This window comes from Polistes dominula, unplaced genomic scaffold (assembly GCF_049000335.1).
Source record: "Polistes dominula isolate Pdom_NZ unplaced genomic scaffold, Pdom_raw_medaka contig_16, whole genome shotgun sequence".
NCBI lineage: Eukaryota > Metazoa > Arthropoda > Insecta > Hymenoptera > Vespidae > Polistes > Polistes dominula.
In genome coordinates this window covers 6,632,565-6,658,229 of record NW_028301040.1, presented here as the reverse complement: position 1 = coordinate 6,658,229, position 25,665 = coordinate 6,632,565, and the positions used below count along the sequence as shown (strand labels likewise).

General features: G+C 30.0%; 2 protein-coding genes and 1 long non-coding RNA gene across 9 annotated transcripts in view; 1 reads left to right on the top strand and 2 right to left on the bottom strand.

The window, feature by feature from the left end:
- Positions 1–25,665, top strand: part of LOC107070583 (lachesin) — a 279,183-nt gene that overhangs the window by 185,818 nt on the left and 67,700 nt on the right. For all 4 annotated transcript variants that reach the window (XM_089174799.1, XM_015328917.2, XM_089174798.1 and 1 more), the window contains 3 exons: positions 13,119–13,225; positions 24,461–24,668; positions 24,877–25,038. In XM_089174799.1, coding sequence (XP_089030925.1) covers positions 13,119–13,225; positions 24,461–24,668; positions 24,877–25,038 — 477 coding nt within the window. The remainder of the gene's footprint in view (positions 1–13,118; positions 13,226–24,460; positions 24,669–24,876; positions 25,039–25,665) is intronic.
- On the bottom strand, positions 334–6,657 carry FucTC (alpha-(1,3)-fucosyltransferase C). 4 transcript variants are annotated; one of them, XM_089174800.1, is made up of 5 exons: positions 6,496–6,655; positions 6,084–6,400; positions 2,217–3,226; positions 1,362–1,626; positions 334–821 (listed from the first exon to the last, which is right to left on the bottom strand). In XM_089174800.1, exons 3-5 carry the CDS (start codon positions 2,818–2,820, stop codon positions 455–457), a joined length of 1,236 nt encoding a protein of 411 aa, XP_089030926.1. In that variant the 5' UTR covers positions 2,821–3,226; positions 6,084–6,400; positions 6,496–6,655; the 3' UTR covers positions 334–454. The 4 variants fall into 4 exon arrangements, with proteins under 4 accessions (XP_089030926.1, XP_015184406.2, XP_089030927.1 ...); XM_015328920.2 differs by having other exon boundaries at positions 6,084–6,657; XM_089174801.1 differs by lacking the exon at positions 6,084–6,400.
- On the bottom strand, positions 8,694–11,223 carry LOC149031825 (uncharacterized). Its single transcript, XR_016177343.1, has 2 exons — positions 10,691–11,223; positions 8,694–9,484 (listed from the first exon to the last, which is right to left on the bottom strand). It is a non-coding gene; the product is annotated as an uncharacterized LOC149031825 (long non-coding RNA).

The window sequence follows — 25,665 nt, the reverse complement described above, 5'->3', positions numbered from 1 at the left end:
TCTGTCCCTGCAGATTCGATAACGGTTTAATTCGTGCAAACAGGATGACTATAGTAGGATTTAGTAGCTTGATAAAACGAGTGTATGTACTAGGGTACCTATGGGTGTACACATTCTGTCCTGCAAACCTTCCATCAAACCGTTTATCCATCACTGTTTACACGAATAAATGTATCTTTGTCGATCGTTAAAAATATAGAAAGAGGAGAGGGGGGAAAGAAAAAAGAAGAAATAATTAAGACAAAATTTGTAAAGGGCTAGATATTATTTTATAGAACAATAGAAACGATGAGATCAAAAAATACTGCACATTTCATAATCATCTTATATGAATTAATATAGTAAAGAAATTATAAGAATTTATTATAACAATAATAATATTTATAATAATTATTCATTAATTTGTCTTAGAATTTAGACTTATTTCTGTCATGATAATGAGGGAGATCACGTTTTATATAAAGATTTTTTTCTTTCTTTTATAGAGCACTTTTGTGACGTAGTTTTTGTTATTTAATAATCTTTGTAATGGACATTTGTTAAAACTATACCAATTTGATAATTGTACGTACGTATTAGTTTTGTTTTTGGTATGAAGAAATTTGCAAAGATTGCAAGCAGTTTTGGGAGTTGCATCTTCTATACGATAACGTATCTTCCATCGGAAATATTGTTGATATTCGTTTGGATTATTTATAAGTCTTTTTAAATATTTGGCTAATTTTTCTGGACTATCGTAATCTAATGCATTAATGTATGAATTTGGTGGAGCGAATCTAGTGTAATTTGCTCCTCCGTAAACGATAGGCACTATATTGTATCTGTGAAAGAAAGAAAGAAGAGAGAAAAAGTCGAAGAAATAATGATGATACATTATTAATTAATAAATAAATTTAAAGCCATGAAACATTAATCAAATTTGTAACAAAAAAAAATCTAATATAATTTAATATTATTATTTATATACTAATAGTATTTTATATATATTATATTGATACTAAAATATAATACTAATATATTAATATATATATATTACTAATATAATAATATATATGTATATATAATACTATAATATTATATTATTATATTTTTTATTATTATATTATTTATTTTATTTATATTTTATTTATTTATTATTATATTATTATATATATATATAGTATGTATAGTATGTATTACAATTATAACATACTATGTTACAATGATAAGTGATAAATATATAATGCAGATAAATGTTTAAAAAAAATAATAATTTATAGTATACTAGCAATTAAACTATAATCTATGTGTCATGGCTTATTTTAAAAATATTATCTTTAGATATAAGAAAGACTAAAATTTCAATAATTCGTCTGCATTACCTCAATGCTTTATAAAGCTTCTCCGTGACGTAATCCTGACACAATGAATTTTCGAAGGAGAGATAAAAGAAATATTGCGGTTCGAATATGTCGTGGAAACAATCACGAGATAATGGACATGTTTTATCATCACCACAATATCCATAAATATCGACGTTTATATACTTTGATAATTCTTCAACGTATTCCAAACGCCCACTTTTAGCTTTACAATTGCTCACCAACCAAGCTATTTCTTTATTTTTATTTGCAATTGTTGTAACATCTACGATTTCCAATTCAAAGGATTAGAAAATATCCACGATGATTTATTATTTATTGAATTAATTAACGTGTTAATAGAAACAATTATATGACGAATTCATTTTAATTGGATTATAATTTTACTCATGTAATAATTTTCTTTTTTATTTATTCATTTATTTTTCTGTCATAAAGTTATATCAAATCGATATATTATTTTATTATACTTTCATATGAATTCTAATAGAACATTTACAACATTACGCGTTAATTATTTTCAATTTTAATTGTATGATAATTTTATATTGATCTTTTTTTTAATGAAATGAAGTCACATCGAATCGATATTTCATATTTTATATTACTTTGAAGGGAACGCGTTTATAACAAGTGGAAGATAATATAAATGTGACGTAATCAAAAATTATTATCAGTAAAAAATGTTGAAACAGTTGAGATATTATATTATTGTATGAGATATGAATATTTATGATTGCAGACTCGAAATGTAATATTTGTGCATTTAAAAATAAAGTGATTCTAAGTAAAAAAAAAAAATAGATAAATAAATATACAACTTGAATATATATATATATTAAAAATGGAAAAAACCTTTTAACTGTGTCGTGGTAGATAATGCATCCCTGTTAACATCATTATCAGGAATATCCCAGAAGACATGATTAGAAGGTGCAACAATCTTATTAGTTTTCCTGTCGCTAACAATCCCATAAGGCCATAGAATATCACTATCCAATCGATAAGTCATCGTATTATTAAAATATGTATCAAAATATTTATCTTTGATTGGTCTATTTTCTGGACTTTCCAAATTAACAAAAATATAATGTTGCTTATAATCTCTTTTATTAGGCAAATCTTGCCTATCTAATTCGATACCATGGAAAAGTATAGCATCATATGTATCGTCATCAAAATAAGATCTGTCATAAGTTGCGTAACAATCATTCACTTGACAAGATTTGAAAATATCACCATCGCCGAAATAAAAATCTTTATGATTAAACATTCCATTCCAAAATAGGATCTTTTTAAACTTCCTGTTACTGTTAAATCGGTGTGGAAAAGATCTATGATTGACCTTGAAGTTAAGAACATTTTTTATACTCAAGTCGAAGTAAAATGCAAGAAGGTAGAGACAACTGATCGAAATGATAAGTATGATTAGGCTAATTTTCCCACAACGCCATGACATTGCGATTGAATTTTTTTTTCGAATTTTCTTCTTTTCACGTAACTAAATTTTTTTGGTTTTTTTTTTCCTTCTTTTATGATTATTTCCTTGTAGCATATATATGTATATTTATATATTCCAGTAGTATTCCAAATAATAATTTATCGAGGAATAATATTAGTTACTTTCGTTTACAATCCATAAAGAACAACTAATACGTTCACTATAGTGTGGAAATAGTTATACTCATTTTTCAATATTTTTTTCTTGTAACAATGAGGTCAACGTTATCAGTGTTATCAGTACAAATCCAAAGTAGAAACATTACTTAACTGCAATGTTGATTAAATAATTGAACGAAAACTTTCACATTATTCTTCTTAAAATGATGTCACCTTCGATATAGTAGTTCGTCCAACTTTGATTCCTGTTTTATTAAACACTAATTAGAAACGCAATCTTGAAATTCAATCTTGAATTTAGAAATGGTCAGATTAGATACACAATCAAGATATTAGATTAGATATATTAGATTAGATTAAATATAATATAGATAACTGTGCGTATAAATATATAATTTCAAATAAAAATCTTTTAACCAGTTAAGCGTGTTTGACGACTATATCCGTCATGGATATGTGGCAAAATTTTGTGTTATGACGTCTATATCCGTCATGCGTAAAAGTTTGTTACAATTTGATGTTTAAAATGTAAGTTTGATAGCGAAAAAAAAATTATATTCGTTAATTTTATTAGTATGTTTAAAATGTTTACAGGTCAAAAACAAAAAAAAAGTCAAGAATAAATTTTTAACTTCTATAAATATTCGATTTTTTCTCTAATTTTTCCGTTTATTATGTATAAATATATGTTAATATTAAGAAACTGTGTGTACATTACTAACAAAATTGTTCATTTTCTAAAATAAAGTTGTCTTTTTGACTATCCAATATTTTAACAACGCCACTTACTCTGTGTTTGACGACTATATCCGTCATCGCTTGAATTCGCGACACACACCAGAGCGCACTCTGCGCACAGATCACTAGGGACCCTATAGGAGGGACGCGCCATGTACATTGCTGGGAGACAGGAACTCGTGTAGTCACGTGATTGCGCGCGAATGATTCAACTAACCACAACCGTTAATACATACTAAAGATAAACATGGCTGCGCGATGCAACGGAAGCTGTCCCCCCACATTTTCAGCCTAGCAATGTACATGGCGCGTCCCTCCTATAAAGTCCCCAAGATCGCCACACTTAACTGATTAAATCGTTTATTCGTAGGTTGTATAATGTTTAAAAATAAACCGTACCAAAAATTAATCTGTGAAATGAATTATTTGAAATTGTTAAAAACAATTACCAAATTTATTTTATGACTGTAAAAATTAAATTTATTTTTAATCGTAATAAAAAAAGAAATTTGTCTATAAATTTAACGTAGATTTAAACAATTATCTTAATCTTACAAAAAGGATATATATTTATAAAAAAATCCTTTTTCTTTTTATCAAGCCAGAAAATTTACTAGCGGAAAAGGTAAAACTTTGATACTACCCAAAGTTAGAACAGGAAAGTAAAGTAATTTGTCGGAGATGAATAATAAAAAGTAAGCTCGGTTGATATCTGGTGTTGTAGTTACATATGTTATGTGTGAAAATAACCTCACGATGATAAAGCACACAGAGAGGAAACAAAAATATAAAAAATGTAGAAAAGAAATGAAGCGACATGTGAGAGTACATATATATATATTTATATAAAATATATATAAAAGTATATATATATAAAAGTTTTAAAATAATTTGCTTTTTATATAATAGCTAATTTTACATGTATATATAAATATATACAAAATCAGCTATTATATAAAAAGAAAGTTATTTTAAAATACACGTAATAATAATAATCATAATAATAATAATAATAATAATAATAATAATAATAATAATAATCATCATCATAATAATAATAATAAAATATTATGATAAAATGTATGTAATACGATGTAGCTGATTAGAAATTACCATTTGAAAGCTTGATCGTTTAATATCGAACAAATTCGATGAGAGAATTTTCGTCGAAAGGGATTTATATCGTAATCGGATAAAAGTGAGGGAGACAGAGGAAGAGTGAGAGAGAAAGAGAAAGAGAAAACGAGAAGAGAGTGATTACGTTAATTAATTAAGCCTTTCGTTAGATAATTAAAACAAATAGTAATCCAAAAAAATTTTGCAACCTACGACGAAACTATGAGTAGAAGCCTCTTTCAAATTTCATCGATAGAAATATAAAACTAACATCACACTTCACAAATATGTTTTATCATATTTATTAAAAAATATTATTTCCGCGAAAGAATGAAGATATTTGTGTTAAACTTGTGAAGTGGTTTTTTATCTGTTGTATTTTGCTTTATTCAATATCATGCAACAATATATTCGTATTTAAACTATACGTTTTAAAATAAGTAAATACATAAATTTTCATTTTGGAAAAAAAAATACGACAGCCATTTTTGATAACAGTTTAATTAAATTTTGTAACAACTATATATACTCTATTTTTTAACGAGTATATTCGTCATCGTTTCATTTCGACAACATAATTTAGGTATACGCTTTTTAAAAGAAATCTTCAAGGCCAATTGATTAAAAAAATTACAAAGGAAACAACAATATTAATAAAACAAAGCGATAATAATATACAGGGTGACTCGTTTGAGGTAATGAATGCAAAAAAAAAAAAAAAATAATTTTATCAAAGATGAAATCTCTATAATATATGTACTTATTTCAATTATTAGGTTGTGCGGAAAGTAATTACGTGTTTTCTTGACACAATTTTGAAATTAGTTAATGCGAATTGGCAAATAACAACACGTGAAATCGTTGAGAGTTTAACTTATCAAATTAAACTATTTAAATCCACTCGAAAATCCTAAGTTTAACCTCGAAACAAAAATTGTCTTCATTTTCATAAAAATAAAACGAAATTACTTTCCGAACAATCCACAATATTTTTTTAATATAAAATAAATTTCTAGTATCAACGATAAAAGAACAGAAAAAAAGAAATAAATAAAAGAATGAAAGAATTTCTTAATCGTTAAACTAATGTTTGCGCCACCCTGTATAATAATAACTTGTACACAATACTTAATAACATGACGCAAGAGAAAGAAAAGAAAAACAATGATGACACAATGATGACACAATGATAAATCCTCTACTCAATATATCCATTTTCAAGTAATATATTTCTATAGTCGTTTTTACCATTCAATCAATCGATTGCAATCATATTTTATTTGTTTCCACATACGATTTTCTCGATAAAACTTTTCCTCCGTGAAGAATTCAAACACATTTTCTAAATGTTATTCTATTATCCTTTCACTAATTCCAAGTAATACTTTGACGGAAACATCAGTCGATTTCTAATTTATTTTATTAATGGAAAACGTTAACGTACACTTTGTATTATCGATATTATAGTTATATATTATTCGGGAATGAATCATTTCGACGATACATATATAATACAGAGGAGGCACTATTGATTGTAGTTGTTAACTCGCTGAACTAATTATAAACTGTAATTATATTTTATTGTTAGTAATATTAATGAGAGATAAATGTCTTTAAAATAAACATGAATTAATTTGAAAATTAAAAAAAGAAAATGTACATTAATTAATTTCACTGAGCAACCCGTTTCTCTTTCTTTTTTTTTTCTTTCTTTGTTTTACTCGAATGTTTATAAAATCGTAAAGCAAAGGAAAAAAGTTAACCGCTATCGACAGTTCTGTTCGGCCCAAGAGTCGCGTCACGACTGTGACTAAACTGAGACACTACTTACTAATGTTGTTAAAATTACCTACCTCGACCTCGAATCTAGCAAGCAGGCAAGCAAGCTAGCTAGCAAGTAAACTATTCCTTTCAGTCGTTTGACTCACTGACGAGATAACCTAACTCTTCATGAATGCAAGTGAACTCATAGTCGACCATCGTTGACCGATAAAAATTCAACATTACTAAATAAAATGGCACAAACGTTTACTACACCACACACAATGAACTAATTTACATTTTCAAACTCATATTGTATTCAAACTTTTTTCTTATTTATATATTATACTACGTTAAATTTAGATTCTATTTAAGTATAATAATATATGAATGTGTATGAAATGGATACAAAAAAAAAAAGAAAACAAATATAAATAAGAATAATATACATATGTATATATGTATATTATTCTTATTATATATATATATATATATATATATATATATATATATATATATATATATATATGATGAGAGAAAGAGAGAAAGACAAAGGGTGCGAGTGCTGTGTACACGTGAAATTATGAATGTGAGTGTGTGCGGCAGAAAAGAAAAGCGTTTAATTCTTATTTTATTAAACTTTAACATTTAAGTATTTATTTTGTTAAATACATCTATTCATTAATAAATCTTACATATATATTAAATTGAAAATAGTTGTGGTTGTGCTTATATTATCATCGGAACTCAGGTATCAACGATAAACTTGGCTTGGTTTTCTAACCGTGGACTTGTCGTAATTGCAGTCTCAACGAAAAGACTGAAAGTTTTATCGTTAATTCTCGTCGTAAGAAATAATAGTGTCAAAAGTCCTCCCGATTAGCTATCAACTTCTATGTTTTAAATCTAAATTTTTTTGCGAGTTAATTATACGATAATCAACTACTACACCTTCGTTTAATGTAAGTTTTTATATGAGATAATTCACTAGATATGGTTACAATAACTCGAATGAAAACCAAACGAAATAATTTTCTAAATATATTTTTTAGACATTGGCATAACAAGTTTAAATAAAAATGAATTGTTTAAATAGCAACACTTGCAATTAAAAAAAAAAATGTGAAATTTTTTTTCTATCCAACGTAACAAGTACAGTGTGTGTGGTTTCCTATAAACTTTCCTTTTAAATTCGAAAAAAAGGGAGGAGGAATCGTAAGAAGAAAAAGAAATTAGAAAGCACGAAATTAACTTTATCTTTTTTTTCCCCCTTCTTCTTTTCCCTCTTCTTTTTTCTCCTTTTTGAAAGACGAGAAAGACAAGCAACGAGTAAGCGAACTAGAACTAGCAATCCGTTCTTCTTTTCTTTTTCTTTTTTTTTTTACTTTTCTCGTGAAAATTCGATAAATCCTTTTCGACTATAGCCTCTCTACACTATATATACACTACTACGAAAGATTTATCTTTGTCGAAAGTTTGGATGGATGGTTAACGAGCACCCGTTTAGAATTTTATCGTCAGGAATCTGCGAATTTTATCGTCTCGACCATTTCCCTGAGATCGAAGTTTATGCGATATAGGTAATTCTCTCTCTCTCTCTCTCTCTCTTTCTCTTTTAAGAAAAAGCGAGAAAATAACGAGAGACTTTCGATTAAGTGATTTAAAAGGCTTGGGGAAAGGGAAGGGAAAGGAAAAAGAAAAATAAAGAGAAAGAGAAAGAGAAAAGAAAAATATGAAAGAAGAAGAAAAAAAAGACTAGAAGAAAGACTTAGCACCATATAAATTTGATCCTTATATCATTTCCTCGTAAAGCTGAGAAACTTTACAACCACGATCGAACGAGAGTTCTTCTCTCGTAAAGCACTGTGAAGAAAGAAAAAAACAAAAGAGTGGAGTAACCCCTCCTCACCGCCCCTGTCTTTCTCTCTCTCTCTCTCTCTCACTCCTCTCTATTTCTTTTGACGTTGATTTATACGAAAAGAACTCGATGAAAGAAGACTACAATGATAGCTAAATTCCTTCTCATTTTTTTTTCTTACACAATATTATTCATTAACTGTTGACGAGAAAAGGGTTAATATAAATAAAATAAAAAAATAAAATAATCAATTTATTATTTATTCTTAGAATTACAAATGTATTCGAGTTAAGTGTTAAAAGTGAGATTTTAGATTTACTCACTTGTGCTTTTTTATATCTCGATACATAATTGAGTATTCAGGTACCCGAAATAACTAAAATACCCGGGTTCAAAATGCGAGTTATTTTCGAATATGGGTTCCGTCGTGGAACTGATGCAGCGCAGTGAAGCCAAAATGTTAACTCTTTCGCTACGGACGAATTCTACGGCGTGCTACTCCTGCGGGACTGGCTGCTGCGCCACAAGTGTGCACTTGCGGAAGAACTGAAGTCGCCTGCCGAAACGATGCTTTTATGCTGATGTTCATATTGCCAGTTAAAAATCTCAGAGTGTAAAACAAATGCTTAACAATTGCGATGGGTTACCATGGAAATAACATATAAGAATTACTCGTGCAAACACACGAGTAACTATACTGACCGCCCTGTATGTAGTGAGCATCAGACGTTGAGTGACTAGTCACCGCCCGTACGTAGCGAACGTCAGGCGTTTGGTGACTATAGTCACCACCCGTAGCGAAAGGGTTAACGAAGTGTTCGGCAAGGATGTGGCTAGCAAACGTACAGTATTTCGATTGTTCAAAAAATTCCGATCTGGAGATTTTGATCTTCAAAATGAACCACGCGGGTGGCCTAAGAGCAAGGTGGATGACGTTCAATTGAAAGCTGTAGTGGAAGCAAATCCATCTGAAACGACGCGTGGACTAGCAGCAAGGTTTGAAGTTTACATCCCAGCAATATTAAGTCATCTGAAAGTAATCGGAAAAGTAAAGAAGCTGGATAGATGGGTTCCGCATGAGTTGAGCGAGCGTCAGCAACGGAACCGCCTCGAGACTTGCTATTCTTTAGTATCAAGACTAAAAGGCGATCCATTTTTGCATCGGATAGTCACGTGCAATGAAAAGTGGATACTTTTTGATAATCGCAAGCGTTAGGCACAATGGTTGGACAAAGATGAAGCGCCAAAACACACCCCAAAGCCGAGTATACAAAAAAAAACTAATGGTGTCTGTTTGGTGGCCCAGTGCGAGTGGGCCACCAAATATACACCTATATGCATATATATACACATATACATATATACATATATACATAACTATACACATATATAGTTTTATGAGATCTGGGCAATCGATAACGGCGGATCTCTACTATGAACAGTTAGAAGAAATGATGAGGCAGCTGCAAATTAAGCAGCCAAGACTGGTCAACAGGAACAGACCAATCCTCCTGCAATAGAACGCTCGACCACACGTTGCAAGATCGACGTTACTTAAACTACAGGAACTGGACCTGGAAACACTTTGTCACCCACCGTACTCGCCAGATCTCGCGTCAACAGATTACCATTTTTTCCGAGCTTTAAACAATTTTTTGCAAAGAAAAATATTTAATTCTCAACATGCGGTGAAAAATGCCTTTTGCGACTTTATCACCAGCTGCTCTTCAGATTTTTTCGCTAGCGGTATTAATAAGCTATCGTTAAAATGGCAACGTTGTATTGATAGCTTAGGTTCATATTTTGATTAATTATATTATTTATTGCCCTGGATATAATAAACCAAACTTTCGGTCTCAAATCCGACATTTCATACTTAATGACCTAATAATTAAATTAATAAATTATTTATCATTATTGCTAATGTAATACGCATGAAACCTTAAATGTTAGAAATATCTAACTAATTTTATAAGCTTATTACAGCGGCTTGTTTTGATTTTAAGACCCGAGTTAAAATAAACTTGTAAGATGATTTTGATACATCAATATTTTATTACATTTCCTATCAGTCTGTCTTATTTCATAAGATTTACTTAATAGTAACTTTTAAATAGATTATTTAAAATTAATATTAATACAAACGGCTTCTCTGGTTAAGCTTTTACTAATGCACACTTTATAAATAAGCACAAATAAAATAATTATTCTACAATAATATTGGCACATATTCTACCTGTTTCTAATCGTAGTCAATTATAACCTTCATGTCCAATCGCTTCGCAAGCTCCTTCAATAACATCAAATATTTCTTTTACATCCAAGTAATACGATATTCGATTATTACATTTTTTTATTATTCGCTAAACACTTTCTATTTCTAATACACCAAAACGAATTATACGTTTATAATGCAATACAATTTTTTTTTGAGGTTAACTTTTCTTCTATAATTCTTTTCCAACAGTTTCTTATATTATTCTCTAATAAAAATAATGTACCTTAATAGTTTTATATTTTCTTCATTTAATAAACAATTACTATACTTTTCCTTTCACATAATAAGCTGATTATTCATTTTAAAACATGAAAAGAATAAAACACAACAACCAATCAATATATAACCTCATTTTACAGATGGCACTTTGCGTCGATGTGCAAGCGCACCACGTGATCGTACCACGTGATCATCGTACTGACTATTTAAATGTACATACTATGTACATTTATGAATATATTTTATATACCAATTTGAATATTCATTAATAATCACGTAATGAAGACGAATTTTAATTAAAAGTTTCAATAAATAAATTATCTTTTTATTTGGGGATTTAACTAATGACATTAGAGTAATAATTCTAACAAAATTACTAACGTTCATGGGGCGTACATACTTCACATAGTAAGTAGTTATAGGTAACGAGAAATATTCGAAATTCGTTCTATCGCCTATTAACTAATGAAAACTTATGTTAGTAACGAGTTAGTATATACAAGTTCTTATTGATCAATTTAACTAATTAAAGTTTATAATAATAATTGTAAATAATATATCAAAAAATGAATTTTCATGACTAATCATAACGTTCGGTATATGAAAGAGAAAATGAACTACATGTGTATACTATTCAAACATACTGGTAGACAAATTGTAAGCTTTAGGTTGGATCGATAAAGCCTGGTTTGAAATTTCGATAATGAAAGCAACGAAGCAACAGAAGGGTTGCTCCAAATTGCTCCATGCAAATGATCGGCCCCGACTTCAGACATCTGAAGGATACTCGATGGCCAGCAAAAGGAGTCGTTTAAGACAATAGCCAAGATGATCGTCTCTAGTCTCGTGTGAGAGATTATGCGAGTGAACCTTTAGTATGTTTGGAATTTTGAAATAAGTAGTCCGTTCTCTATGGCACAATCATCTTCCATCGATTCGTTTCTTACAAGAAACCAACTCGTCTAATATTCTCTATAGATATTTTAGAAAAAAAAATGTTTCTTCTATTTGATGCTATACTACATTTTAATTCAGCCATTAATTTGTAGAATAATTTATCCCATCTTTATAAAGCTTTCAAATATACAAATCATCTGTCGAAGATTACAAAATAATGTCTTTATAAAAAATGTATTAAGAAATTATTGAAGTTATTTTTTTTGTATTAAGACCAAACAAAGACCCAGAGAAAAAGTCAAAAAATCCAAAAAATAAGTTAACGTCAACGTCGAGATTCTAACGTTCGATCAAGAAGATGCTTGCTTGCTTTAACCCTCAACCCCTTTGATTAGCCTTTAAGGTAGCTCGAAGCAATTGTTCCGCCTTACGGGACGTTTCCATCTTCCGTTCTAGCGTGCTCGAAAGCCCATCTCGATCCTTTTGTGCAAAGGACGATGTCGTTTTTTCGATTATGGCTTCTCCTTCTAGTTCCCTTTTCCATCCCTTTCTTCCTCTCCACCTTCTTCAGACCTTTCCCCACTCCCACTGTTTCACCCATCGTATTCCACCACCCCTTCCCTTCCATCGTCGTTACTACTCTTTCGATTGCATAGGACGATTTCACATCGATTCACTTCAATTATCGCCGCGTCTATAAATTTCGAGTAACGCAACTGGAAATACGCCAGCTTGAATTTAAATGAATTTCATGAGAAAATGACTGGATGGTTATATTTACGCGAATTACATAGATTTTTTGCTTCATTTTTCTTTTTATATCAGATATTATTTTAAATTCTTGCAGACTGTTGATATAGATTACAATCGTACATTATATTTTATATATTATTATAGAGACAAAAAAAGAAATAGATACATTTTTATAACAATTCATTGATTTATTTCGATTTATCTTGACATTATATACAAATCATTATATATATTTAATATTATATGTGAAACAATAAAAATTCTCTTTGTACTTTTAGAAATGTACAATTATTAAACGTTGATAGTAAACACGTATCTTATTTGAAGAAAATAAAGAACAAAAAAGTATCGACGTTTTTAAACGAGATCGAAAGAAAACCCCCATAGGAATATTGCGAATCGTAGTAGAACTGAAAATTCTTTTTTATTTGTATTTTGAAACACGTAATCGTACGACGACGACTACGACGACGACGACGTTCTACTAATCGATTCTCTTTTATTTTCCTTTGCGCAGCACTCTCAGAGCCACCGATGTTTGCCGAACCAATACCCAACGTCACCGTTGCACTTGGAAGGGACGTCAGTCTACCTTGCGTCGTTAAAAACCTCGGTACTTACAAGGTAATCCAAATAAATATAATGTAAGATTAAGTATATTATTCAAATATTTTCTCTTTCACTTTTTTTCATGTTACTTCCTACAGCGATATATTTTTTGTTAACGTTTATTGACCGGTAGATTAGATATATGCTTTGTAACATAATCAAAAAATAAATATCGTATGAAAACTCAATGATAGTTTCATTGGTGACTATCATGGATAATGGTGAGCTCGTCGTTAAAATTTCATTCAATTCTAATTGATATCAATGATGATGCAAAATCATTTAGAAACAATTTTCCAAAATATACGTCTGTCCGAAATTCGAATATTAATATGAATTATAATTAACAACTTGTATTTAGTAATTGCACAATAATTAACAATGATATTAAATATAATTGTCGAAATATAACAATTAAAACTTGCAATAATTGTAATTATCATTTTTTTTCATTTAATATTATATTTATATAGATTTCAATTTTCGTGTTCAAAGTTGCAGAAATTAAGGATATTATTTTTTTAGCAATTCATGTTAATTTTATACGAAGAATACAGAAGTACAGGAAGTAATGTCACAAATATAAAATGTATTATATAATTAACAATTTAATTTTGAAAAATCTACATTTTTCATTTATGGTATACATACATGGGACCTTCCTACTTCGTAATCCTGCATAGGACATTATATTTATTTCATATATGAGCGACTATGATTGTTTTTTCATATTTTTTATAAACGCACATAAAAATTCATAAAAGATAACAAGTGTGGTCATATCTAATTCATTTTTATTTCTATATTAACAAACATTTCTTGTTTGTCCCTTGCACAAATTACGTAATAATAATCATTCATATTAAAGAAAAATTTAATATTACAACAAAAGAAGAAACGAATAAAAGAAACAATTTATTTCCCCATTAAATAACTACGACGCTGAAACAAATATAATTATATATCATTTAATAAAAATTTCTTAATCATGCGTTGTACTTGTTTCGGAAGAACAATTGAAAACAAACGTCTTACATTATTTTCTATGTAACAAAACGTTAAAAGCGTTAGAAAATAACGTCGGGTGTCGTTATCGTAACTCGCGAACCGGTGGGAAGCTTAACGATCGCACAACGTTGGTATTGAGAAGCACTGTTATGCAAGCGGTATTGGAAATGCATCAGTTGTCCCGAAAGGGAATTGACTGGGATGCGACTGTAAACTGCAAGGGAACGATCAACGTTACATGCATCTATATACCTATATACACACATAAATACATACATATATACATAGATCGGTAAACGTAACGAGCGATGCAGTTTTTTTCGAGTGAAACGAGTATACCTTTGCCGTTAAAATAGAGTGAAAGAGATAGATAGGGGAATGGGTAGAATCGAACGATGGAAAATCCACGAACTTCATCGGAAGTTACGAACAACGTCGTTCGTTTGCTTATTTTTCTTTTCTTTTCTTTTCTTTTTTCCTACTTCTTCTTTTTCTTCTTCTTTCTCTTTTTATCTTATTTATTTTTCCATACCCAGAAGTAAATAAAAATATATAATTAAAAAAAGATAAAGACAAATAATGATTTGGAGGGTGATAGATGAACCTTCTCTATTTTCTAAATCTATAATTGATTTTAATTGAGCACCGCTGCTTTGTTAAATGGGAACAACGTGTTTACGAAAGAGCAGAGTAGATTCTCGTATATGCTATGTATATATATATAGATATGTACGTCCTACATACACGTGCACATAATTAAATACGTGTAAGGCTTACCTTCGACAATAAATTCTTGTAAAATATTATTTATACATATTCTAATATAATACTAACGTAATTAATAATTGTATGTTTATTATTTTATATGTTCCTTTACAAGATGAATTAGTAAACAAGCGGTTGTAATGCTAAAGATTTTGAAGAAATGTTTATTATTTTAATAAACAATTCATTTGAAAAAAAAAGAAAAAAATATGTACCGCACGTTTACTTTCGCAAAAGAAAAGAAGAAAAAAAAGGACAAAACTATAAATAGAAAAAGGGTTTTTTTTCTTCTTCCTTCGTTCATTCAATGCACTCTTTGATCGAACCAGCAGAAAATCCTAAGTACAGCTTTTGATAACCCAAAGCTCGTCCTTTTTTATCTTTTATATTTCTTTCCTTTTTCGTTTTCCTGTCTATCTCGTTAAGATGGTCCCCGAAAAAAGAAACCATAGCGAAGGGGGTGGGTCCCAAAAGAAACCACGCGATTTTCTCCATTTTCTCGCAGATTTCATTATTCAACGAGTAGAAAGGACCTACGTGACTTTCCACAAACTCTTTTTCTAGAGATAGTCTAACGAACGTAACGAACGGGGTTCGAGTCTGAAGAAAAAGTTCTATTACTTGGTACATACGAAATGCGGTGGTATCATACTTAACCATTAAAGCTAACGTTTTGTTAAAAGCAAAAAACGAAATCGTAATAGAAAGAATAAAACTAAAGAAACTAAATGGGAAAAAGAAAAATATAAATATATATATTAATAAGACAATAGAATCGAAGGTAGAGTGAGGTTTAAGTCAGCAATCAATGCGTTAAAGCAATCCTTTCATCACGTTGAAATCGTTTGGGAAATTTGATCAAAGAACATTTTCGACGTTTAGTTCGATGTGGTTTGGATTCGTGTTCCGAAATTTCAATCGAATTCCTTAAGTAGGACTGAAATAGCCACGACATATAGAACAAGCTTCCGATTGTTCAATATTTTCGATAATCTAATCGATCCGATTCATTAATTTGATTTACGTGAAACCGTTAGATCAATACGATTTTGCGAAATGCATAATTTCTCAACGATATGCAACGATGATTATTTGCTTTTTCTTTAATTAATAGTCGACAGAAAAAGCAAGTAAAAAATAAGAAAACTAATTCATCTTCTTCTTCTTCTTCTTGCACTTTGTTTCTTTCATTTTTGCAAAGAGAGGGAGAGAAAGAGAGAAAGGGAGAAACGAAATTCTTGTTTAAACAGCAACCGGTAAAATGCAAGCAGTTGCTTTTCAAAGAGGAACACGCTAATTACTTAACGCGATGCAACCCTGATGCTAACGAAGAAACATTGCTTTTATTTCATGGAGACACGAGTGTCTTCTTCTTCTTCTTCTTCTTCTTCTTCTTCTTCTTCTTCTTCTTCTTCTATTTATGTCCAAACGAAATCAAATAAGTTCAACATGAAAGGAAACTAAACTAAAGGATAGAATTGAATATAATATCATTTTTATTATAAATTACGATACTTTTTCTTTTTATCGAGTAAAATTAATCAAAAAAACTGTTACACATAAGCTTTTGTAAATGTTAAATTAATGGACACTTGTTAAACCAAAATTAAAGAAAAGAAAATGTTAACCAATAATTCATTCATTTGAAACAATTTCAAAATAATGACAAAATTTGTTTTACAATATAATATTAATTACTTAACTGTGTAAATAAAACGAGAAGAAATAAACGCGCGTTGCTTTCAACTCGCCTCGTTTCTTTTCGAAGTAGGGTACATTTAAATGAAATAAATCAAATCAGGAATCAAGAAACGAGAGGAGAAGGAAATAAGAAATTAAATGAATTTATTCTCTTGTACTAATCGCATTTATATTGATTGAAACGATTCCAATACAATTACGATAAAAACTCCACACAAATTCTACTTCGTCTTTTCATTAACAAAATTATCTTGATAACACGTTGACATTAACAATTTCACAATCTTTCTTTTAAATAATAATTATATATGTGGATTATATTAAAATGAAACAAACCAAGAGATATATGTAGGTATGAAAGACCAACTAGTAAGACCTAACACGTGACAAGAACATTGAAGGATAATACACATATTTCAAAATTATGCATAAGAACTGAGAGTACGCCCATGACCAATGAGAAATCAGTCCCATTCCTCCCTTTCCTCGTCACTTCATTGCAAGTAATAAAATATGTTTTCGTAGTTAGTTACCTTTGCGAACTCATTAAAAGCAGTCGATTTTAATAGATTCATACGAGCCACACTGGCTCGGAATCATTATACATAATATTCGCATTAATTAATTCATCCTCGCGATGATGATAAAGTTTAATTAGTGTTCAAAGTTACTGTAGAACTGCAACGAAGAAACGAGAGTAACGTATCTAGTACGTTTTCTCTGTTGCACATCTAAAGATAAAAATTGTATATATAAAAAAAAAAAAAAAAAAAAAAAAGAAAAATCATCCCATTCAATATGTACATTTCGAAGACCATATTGAACTAGTCTAGTTGGATGATTTAAGTTAGGTGAAGATATTTGGTCGCATAGTTTAGCCCGAGACCATTGGCCCTTCCATGTGTGTTTGGGGTGAAGATTGGGTGGGAGGTGGGAAGGGGACGGTAGGTAAGGGGTTTAAACGGAAGAAGTAGGAGGAGTTCTCGAACTTCAGGCGGCACACTCGAGTGCGCTTGGTAATTACCTAATTAGCAAATAAATTTAATAATTAATTGCCTAACCGCCAGAGTTCCGCGAATTCGTTGAGTAGCGTTCGCCGCCTCGAGTGGTGGCTGAACCCAAAACCTTCCACCAAACGAACGACTTATTATTGTCCTTGTTAAAAAAAAAAAATAATATAAATATTAATAAGAAAAAGAAACAAAAAAAAAAGAAAATGAATTTCGATCAACGACAAGGGGGAGACGCGGGAAACTTTAGAATTATTTTCCTATTCGTTCGTTAAAACGATGAAAACGCGACTTTTGAAGGTTTCCAATCTAAACGTTTCGTATGTTAAAAAAATAAAAAAATATTTCCTACTTCGATAATCTACAAGGTCGAATGTACGAATTTATTCACACTTAGCTTATCTTTTTTTCTCTTTTTGTTATGTTTATGTTTATCGATCGGTTCATTACCACAAATTAATGGCCAATTAAAAGATTTATTTTTTTTTTTTTATTAACACGGACCAATTGAGGTAACCTTCTGTATTTTTTTTTTTTTTACATTGTCTAAAATTTAGTTGTTGTTTTACTTCTGCGTATTTTAACAAATTTTGTCATTTATCTCAATCATTTAATTTGCCACAAGAATTTGTTAATATTAATGAACATTATATTGATAAATAAATAAATGTTAATGAACGGTATACTTATATATATACATGTATTATTTGATTTTTTTTTGTCCAATTATTGTAGCATGCAATTATTTCCGCCAGAAAGAGTCATTTTATCAGAGGGAAATTCAAATACAAGAATTAAGATAGAAAGTTGTTAGTTTTAATGGAAATTACTTTATTTTTTTTTTTTTTAAGTAAATATTAATGAACGATATGCAAATTTATTATCTTTTAAAAAAACAATAAATAAAATGATAACAACAAAATTTCAACAGAACTTACCGTTCTTTTTATTTAAATTTTATTTTCGTTTACATTATTCATAAAAATAAAATAATATTACTCATTGTAATGTATAACATTATACGGGTTAACGATTTATTTGTTACCTATAAATATCATTAATAATAAATGATCGTTTTTGCCCGGCAAAAATATTTTTTAAATAAGTTATGCAATTTTTTATGCCCTAAAATTATTATACTTACGCATAACAAATAAAATATGCAAAGCATATGCATTATGCAAGAAAGTTAGGTAAACAAAATTCTCCTACTTAGGTCTCATTGTTGTTTACCTGTTTTATCAAAAAAAAAAGATAAATATGCGTTTGTACGGAAAAAAATCGTTTTTTTTTTTTAATATTTTTAATAATCGATTAAAAGAAAAATCCAACTAATGAACATTTTTTTAGCAAATAATAAATGATTGAAATAATTTGATAAAAAAAGTTCATATTTTTGGAAAGGATCATGAAGATATCTTATAAATCTAATGCTAATTTCGTGGTAGGATGTGAAACAAGTTGAAGCCATTGAGAATGACCAACGAACAAACGGTTGCAGCTTGTGCCAAAGTCCGACATCTTGCTGTAATGGCGTTTCCTACGTGCTACTTCGAAAGTGCTGTACACGCAGGATATCCTTCCTTGTTGAAGTTGGCAACTATGCTTTAGCTTTTCCTATTATCCTTGGAATTTCCAACCCTAACAGGACTTCGATATCACCGGTAACAACCCAATCTCAAAATCGGTGTCGATGTCTCGTCGGCTGTTATCGTATCACGAGAGAGAAAACGTTCTTATTACTAAGATAAATTTATGAAAAATGAAAAAGGAAAAAAAACTACAAATAAATAATAATAAAAGAAGGCGGGGGGGGGGGAGAAGAAAATGCATAGTTATTTTTTGATAGTTGTTTATTAGTTATTTTTTGACTAGTTGTTTAATTAGTTTGAATTGATTAATAAAATAATAATAAAATAAGTAAATAATAAAATATATAATATGTAATAAAATATTATTAATTGTAAATTAATAAAATTTACATTATACCATTACAAACACACCCTTCAGAGTTATCTCGTGTAAAAATTAAAATTACTTAACAAATTTACATACGATTTTAATACCGGACATATATAGATAAATATAATATAATATTATACAATACGTAGGTATATATATATATATATATATATATATATTTATATGAATAGAGAGAGAGAGAGAGAAAACTAAAGAATCATAATACTTTAATTGCAACTTATTGTAGCGTAAAAACGGCTTGGCCCTCATCGCGACGGTATTTCGCGCCTAATATAAAAGCAGTTTGCATTACCGTCGCATAGCAGTTTAAGGCCGGGCTTTGAACCACTGCCAGGGATTTCAATCGAGCTTGCAACCGGCGGGAGCTTTTCCTTGAGACCGTTTAAGGCCAATATAATACTACACCTACCTATATATATAGAATCGTAGAGTACCGAGTGTTCCTCTCTTTCATCCTCCTTCTGCTTTCTTGGTGGCCCATCAAACATGATTCTCCACAATAAGGAGTAGTAGCCCGCTTTGAGCTTTAATTTCATTCCCTTCTGGGGACTACTCTCTTCTGTTACTCTAGTATCTCGCGAGAATACCAATGGTAATTTCTTAAAGCCATCTTGTTTCCTCTATTCTCAACATCGATTCTATATCTATAATATTAGTATTATATTTCTATCAAAGTTGCTCGATACTATACGACCGTCATCTTTTCATTCCTTTCACTCAAATAAAAAAAAAATAATAATCTAGGTTACATTCGAATAGAGAGTATAAGAAAAATTGTGATCAATTCTATGATATGTTACTACCTTTCAAACGCACCCAAGAATTGTCAAATCTCTATTAATCAAAATTGTACGAACCGAAAACCGTCTACCTTCACTCTATTTTTATTAATTATTTTTGTTATGTTAAATCAATCGGCATAAAAAATTAATTTATTTTTTCTTTCAAAATTTGTACAAAAAAAAAAACTACACACATACGCATGTATCTTGAAAATTGTATAAATTCATACGCGTGTACGTTGAAAATTTCGATATACTATTTAGAATGAATCATTGCATAAGCCGATAATGAAGTGTGACCTCCTTGAAATGCAACATAGATAGGAAAAGTCATATCGGTTCTCTCCCATCCGTGCAGCTTTGTCAAAATCATTGACAAATCGCTTTATACCGTGCACCATATCACTATCGGACGTACTTACGCTACACATCCGCGATCGTTTTGAGAATGATTTATCGTCTTCCGAAATATTTCGTTCTTTCACTAGGCAATTTCCCTGTTACATCGTAAATCATCATTTTCGTACGACTTCAAGACGAATCTTTTCATATACGACATTAAACTGTGTTTTAAGAAAAAAAAAAAAAGAAAAAGAAAAACTATAAATCCGTAAACTATAGAAAGTTAATCGTTAATTGGTTTTTCTAAATAGATATTATATTCAAATTCACATCTTTATCATAATATTAAATCATACTTCCTCCCCTGTAAAAATACAGTTACTTCATATCGGTAAACATCGATGATCGATGAACTAAACAAATTGAATTCCTGCACACATGTATTTTACCTGTATTTAAGAGGTATTTTGTTTGTCGAATAAAATTCCAAATTTTTTCATAAATATTCCTTGGTTAGATTCTAGATACTGTTAACGATACAACGGTATAATCAATTTTGACGTGAATTTAATATGATCTTTAATTCATAAATCATCAATGTCCAACAATATAAAATATATATTGTTTCGTGTATCTAAAATTATTCTTCATATAATGTATTCCGAATAAGCAAGATTTTATACAGGTATCCAACATATTTCCTTTTTGTTTTCTATGTTTTAAAAATACCTAATAAACCATGTATAATATAATTACAATACCCCCTCCCCCGTGATAAAATGATAAAACAAAGTGTAAAGTAAAGAAAAAAAAACTGAGGGAAAGTTTTGGAAAAAAAAAAGAATAACTTGTTTCGCTTTTTATCGCGATAGGACTAAAACGTCAATCGATACTCGAACATTCGGATAAACTCGACACTACAATTTGCTGTTTCCTTAATACGCCTCGCTAGTAGGACGTATTGGATTTATCCGGAACGTGCGGCTTTGTCACAAGCGATGACAAATCGGCTTATGTCACTGTGCTATCGGTTCTGGACCAAATCGTTCTCTACATCTATTTCATCTCGCGAAGCTTTATCGGGAGGTCATTTATTTCCTTTTAAAGTCGGACTCCACTGACGTATATGTAATATTACTTACATACCTGCATGGAAAATCAAATATCTGACTGTTGTGTTGTATACGAAACGTATTCGGTATGGCAAATAAAAAAAAAAAATTATGTTACCGTAAATAAACACAGATAACTATTTACGTATATAAATTTTCAATGTAATTGTTTAATAGTTATAAATATTGCATAGATGTATCTTGTATCTGTTCAATCATTTTCTATCTTGCCTATGAATATTTGACATAATTATTTTTTCAATTCGTATTCTTTACATTAGAAAAATATTCACGATGTGTATAAAATTATTAATTAATATTTTTTGACAACGTGCTAAATCGATTTGTAATATATTATATACAATTGCTGTGGCTTTGTTATAAAATATTGATTCAATCTAATTCTAAACTATTCAGTAAATTATAACAGCACACAAAATAATACCAAAATTAGAATGGAATATATGAAATAATAATACACGAAAAAGTAGAAAATGTAAATGTAAATTGAAATAATTGAATTGAAATACAACGCGATCTATTGAATATTTAAACACTCTAGAGACCTAGATAATCTTTAAATAATAAATCCTTAAATTAGCAATAAACAATAAAAATAATCGCGATAAAAACTATCTTATGTACTAAGTTGAAAAAAACACACACAAAATAAAAACAATTTCATTAAAATCGGTTAAGTAGTTTCAAAGTTCATTGGAAACCAACAATGTGACAATGAATTTATATATATATATATATAAGTGAATAAAAATAAAAAATAAATAAATAAACAAAAGAAGATAGAAATGGAGACACAGTTTGCGAAGACGCTTGCAGAAAATCGTCATTCGGTGAGACAAGCTCAGACCCTTAACGGTTAAACTTTCGCGATGATAGTGTAATCTCGTCTTCTCTTTCTCTATCTATCTCTTACTATCACTCTCACTATCTCTCTCTCTCTCTCTCTCTCTCTCTCTCTCTCTCTCTCTCTCTCTCTCTCTTTCTTTCTCTCAAGAAACTTTAAGCTCTCTCTAGTATAGGAACTTTTAGAAAGTTAAATCGTCGTTTTTCTTTTCGCGAAGCATCATGCAAAAGAGAAGAGTAGAGAAGAGAAGAGAAGAGAAGAGAAGAGAAGAAAAGAGAAGAGAAGTAAGACGATGGAATGAAAGACAGACACTGTGAGAATATAGGGGTTGAGGGGGTAAAGGAGGTGAGGGGAAAAGGGAAAGAGAATCTTCGAACACAGACGTATGTTTGAAGCTTTCAAAAGTGCATGGAAACTAAAGCGCAAGAGCTTCTGATGAGGTTGTGTGAAATTTTCGAGGTTTCAAAAGGAAATTTCGTTATAAGATCCCCAAGTGCTTAGGGTCCTTTCCTATCATCCATCTTCTCTCTTAACTATTCGTTAGAAAGTGTCAGTTGATGTCTGTCTATTTAAAGAACTTCTTCAACATTCATTCTCCAATTTCTATCTTCTCAAACTCTTGCGCCACTTTCCATCCCGCGATTCACATTAATTCTAACACACATATGACATTCTTGTTAGAAAATTAGAGTAGAATTGTAATCGTGATGTAATGTATTACAGATCTCTGTCTTATATATCTATACATAATTAAAATACTTTATATATCTTTATGCTAAGAAAAAAATAAATAAATATGAAATAGATAATCTATGATCTATGATCTTGAAGTATATTTTACGAAGTGTTACACGGATGACAATAATTTTATCGATGATCGGTTTTTCATATAACTTTATACATTTCTTTTGTTCTAATTTTTATTTTACGTAGTTAATTATATTTGACGTATTAATAATTCATATGTGAATAAGTTAACTTAAGTTACTTAGTTTAACATTTCATCATGAAAGTAACAAACTATAACAGACTTAAGGGCCGATCGCTCTTTGTTGTTCAGTGTTGGTAGGGTTCATTGTTTAGTATGCGTCCATCGTATGAAGGTGTATGTGTGTAAACGATAAGCGAACGCGAGAGATAGATAGAGAAAGAGAGAGAGAGAGAGAGAAAATGAGTTTCAATTTGAGTGTACTTGAATGACGGAAGGCTTGTTTAGGTAAAAGACAAACAAACGGTTCCTGATGGTTTCTCTTTATCAAACGATCTTGGGTCAGAAATGAATAAAGATCGAACCTACTGAAAATGTGCATGAGTGTGAAATAGAATGATAGTATGAAAAAAGAAAAAAGGAATGAGAAAATGAAGACATGAGCGTTTGAAAGAGAATAAAATAAGAATAATGTTTAATGAGATGCATGGTTGCATCAGATTGCATCCCTGCTAATGCACCAGACCAAATAAATGGAATGATTTCACTTTAAAACTTTCTTACGAAATTTATTAGAAATTTTTATAAAAATGAAATCACATTGGGTAGTAACATCAACTCGTTTCGTTTTGAAAATCCTTTTATTTGGAATACAAAAAAAAAAACAAGAAGAAAAAAATATTTTTGGCAACTCAATATTTATATAAAAATGCAACAGATTATAAAAAAAAATATTTCGTTTGTTTCTTTCAAGGTTGCATGGTTGCACGTCGGTAGGCAAATGCTATTGACGGTACACAAACACATGGTAGTTAAAATACCAAGGTTTACGGTGTCTCATGAAAATCAAAATACGTGGCTATTGCACATCAGTGGAGTTCAACAGGACGACAGAGGATACTACATGTGCCAAGTTAACACTAATCCTATGATAAGTCAAGTTGGATTTTTACAAGTCGTTGGTAAGTCTTTAATAATTTATTAGATAAAGGGTGTCTGAAAAGTTCCAAAAATTTCATATGAATAAATATCCGAGAATGTTTTATTAAAAAATTTTAAGTATTCACAAATATGATCTTTTCGGACATCCTATTATCATAATTGATGAAATATCAAAAAACAAATACAATCAAATAATTTTGTAACATTAAATATCACGTAACATTTCAGTACCACCAAACATATTAGACTCGTTATCGACAGAGAGTACAGTGGCTGTACGAGAAAATCAAAACATCACATTGACGTGTAAAGCTGACGGATATCCAACGCCAAAATTAAGTTGGAAACGAGAAGATGGTCAAGGAATAAGTATCAATCGTCACAAAAAAGGTTGGTCAATATTTCAATGTATATGCAATAAAAGTTAAAAAGATAGTAATATATTTGTTTTCGGGAATTTCTTGGAATAATTTATCTGAGTCAAAGGTGAATTGAAAGCTTAAAGCACTTTAAAATGTGGAAAGAAGAGAAAAGAATAATAAGAGAAAAGGGAAAAGAGAAAAACGAGGGTATTTGTAGCGCAGTCAAAGCGTAACATTGCAAGTAATTCTCATGACTATGTTTTGCTCGGGCTGTAGGTCTCTCGCTTTAAAGCCTGGCGAAATCCCACGAGCCTGAAGCTCGTTCGGTAAATCGAAGGAACTATGGTAGTCTCGAGGAAATGCAAGTAGAATTCCACTTGCTCTTAGCTATAATACACTACTCGAACAACCCCGGCGTAAAGCTTCAAATCGAGTTCAGTAAAAGTAAACTATTACTTTTCATAGTTTTTCAACGAACGAATGAACGAGCGAACGGACGAACAAACGAACGAACGAACGAACGAATCAACGATTTAACGATAAATCTACCAACTCTCTTTACGGATACTTATTTGTACCATTTGCCAATTCAATTGCTAATCTTTAACAAAATTACAATTCCTTATTTCTTTTTTTATTACTATTACCATCAAAA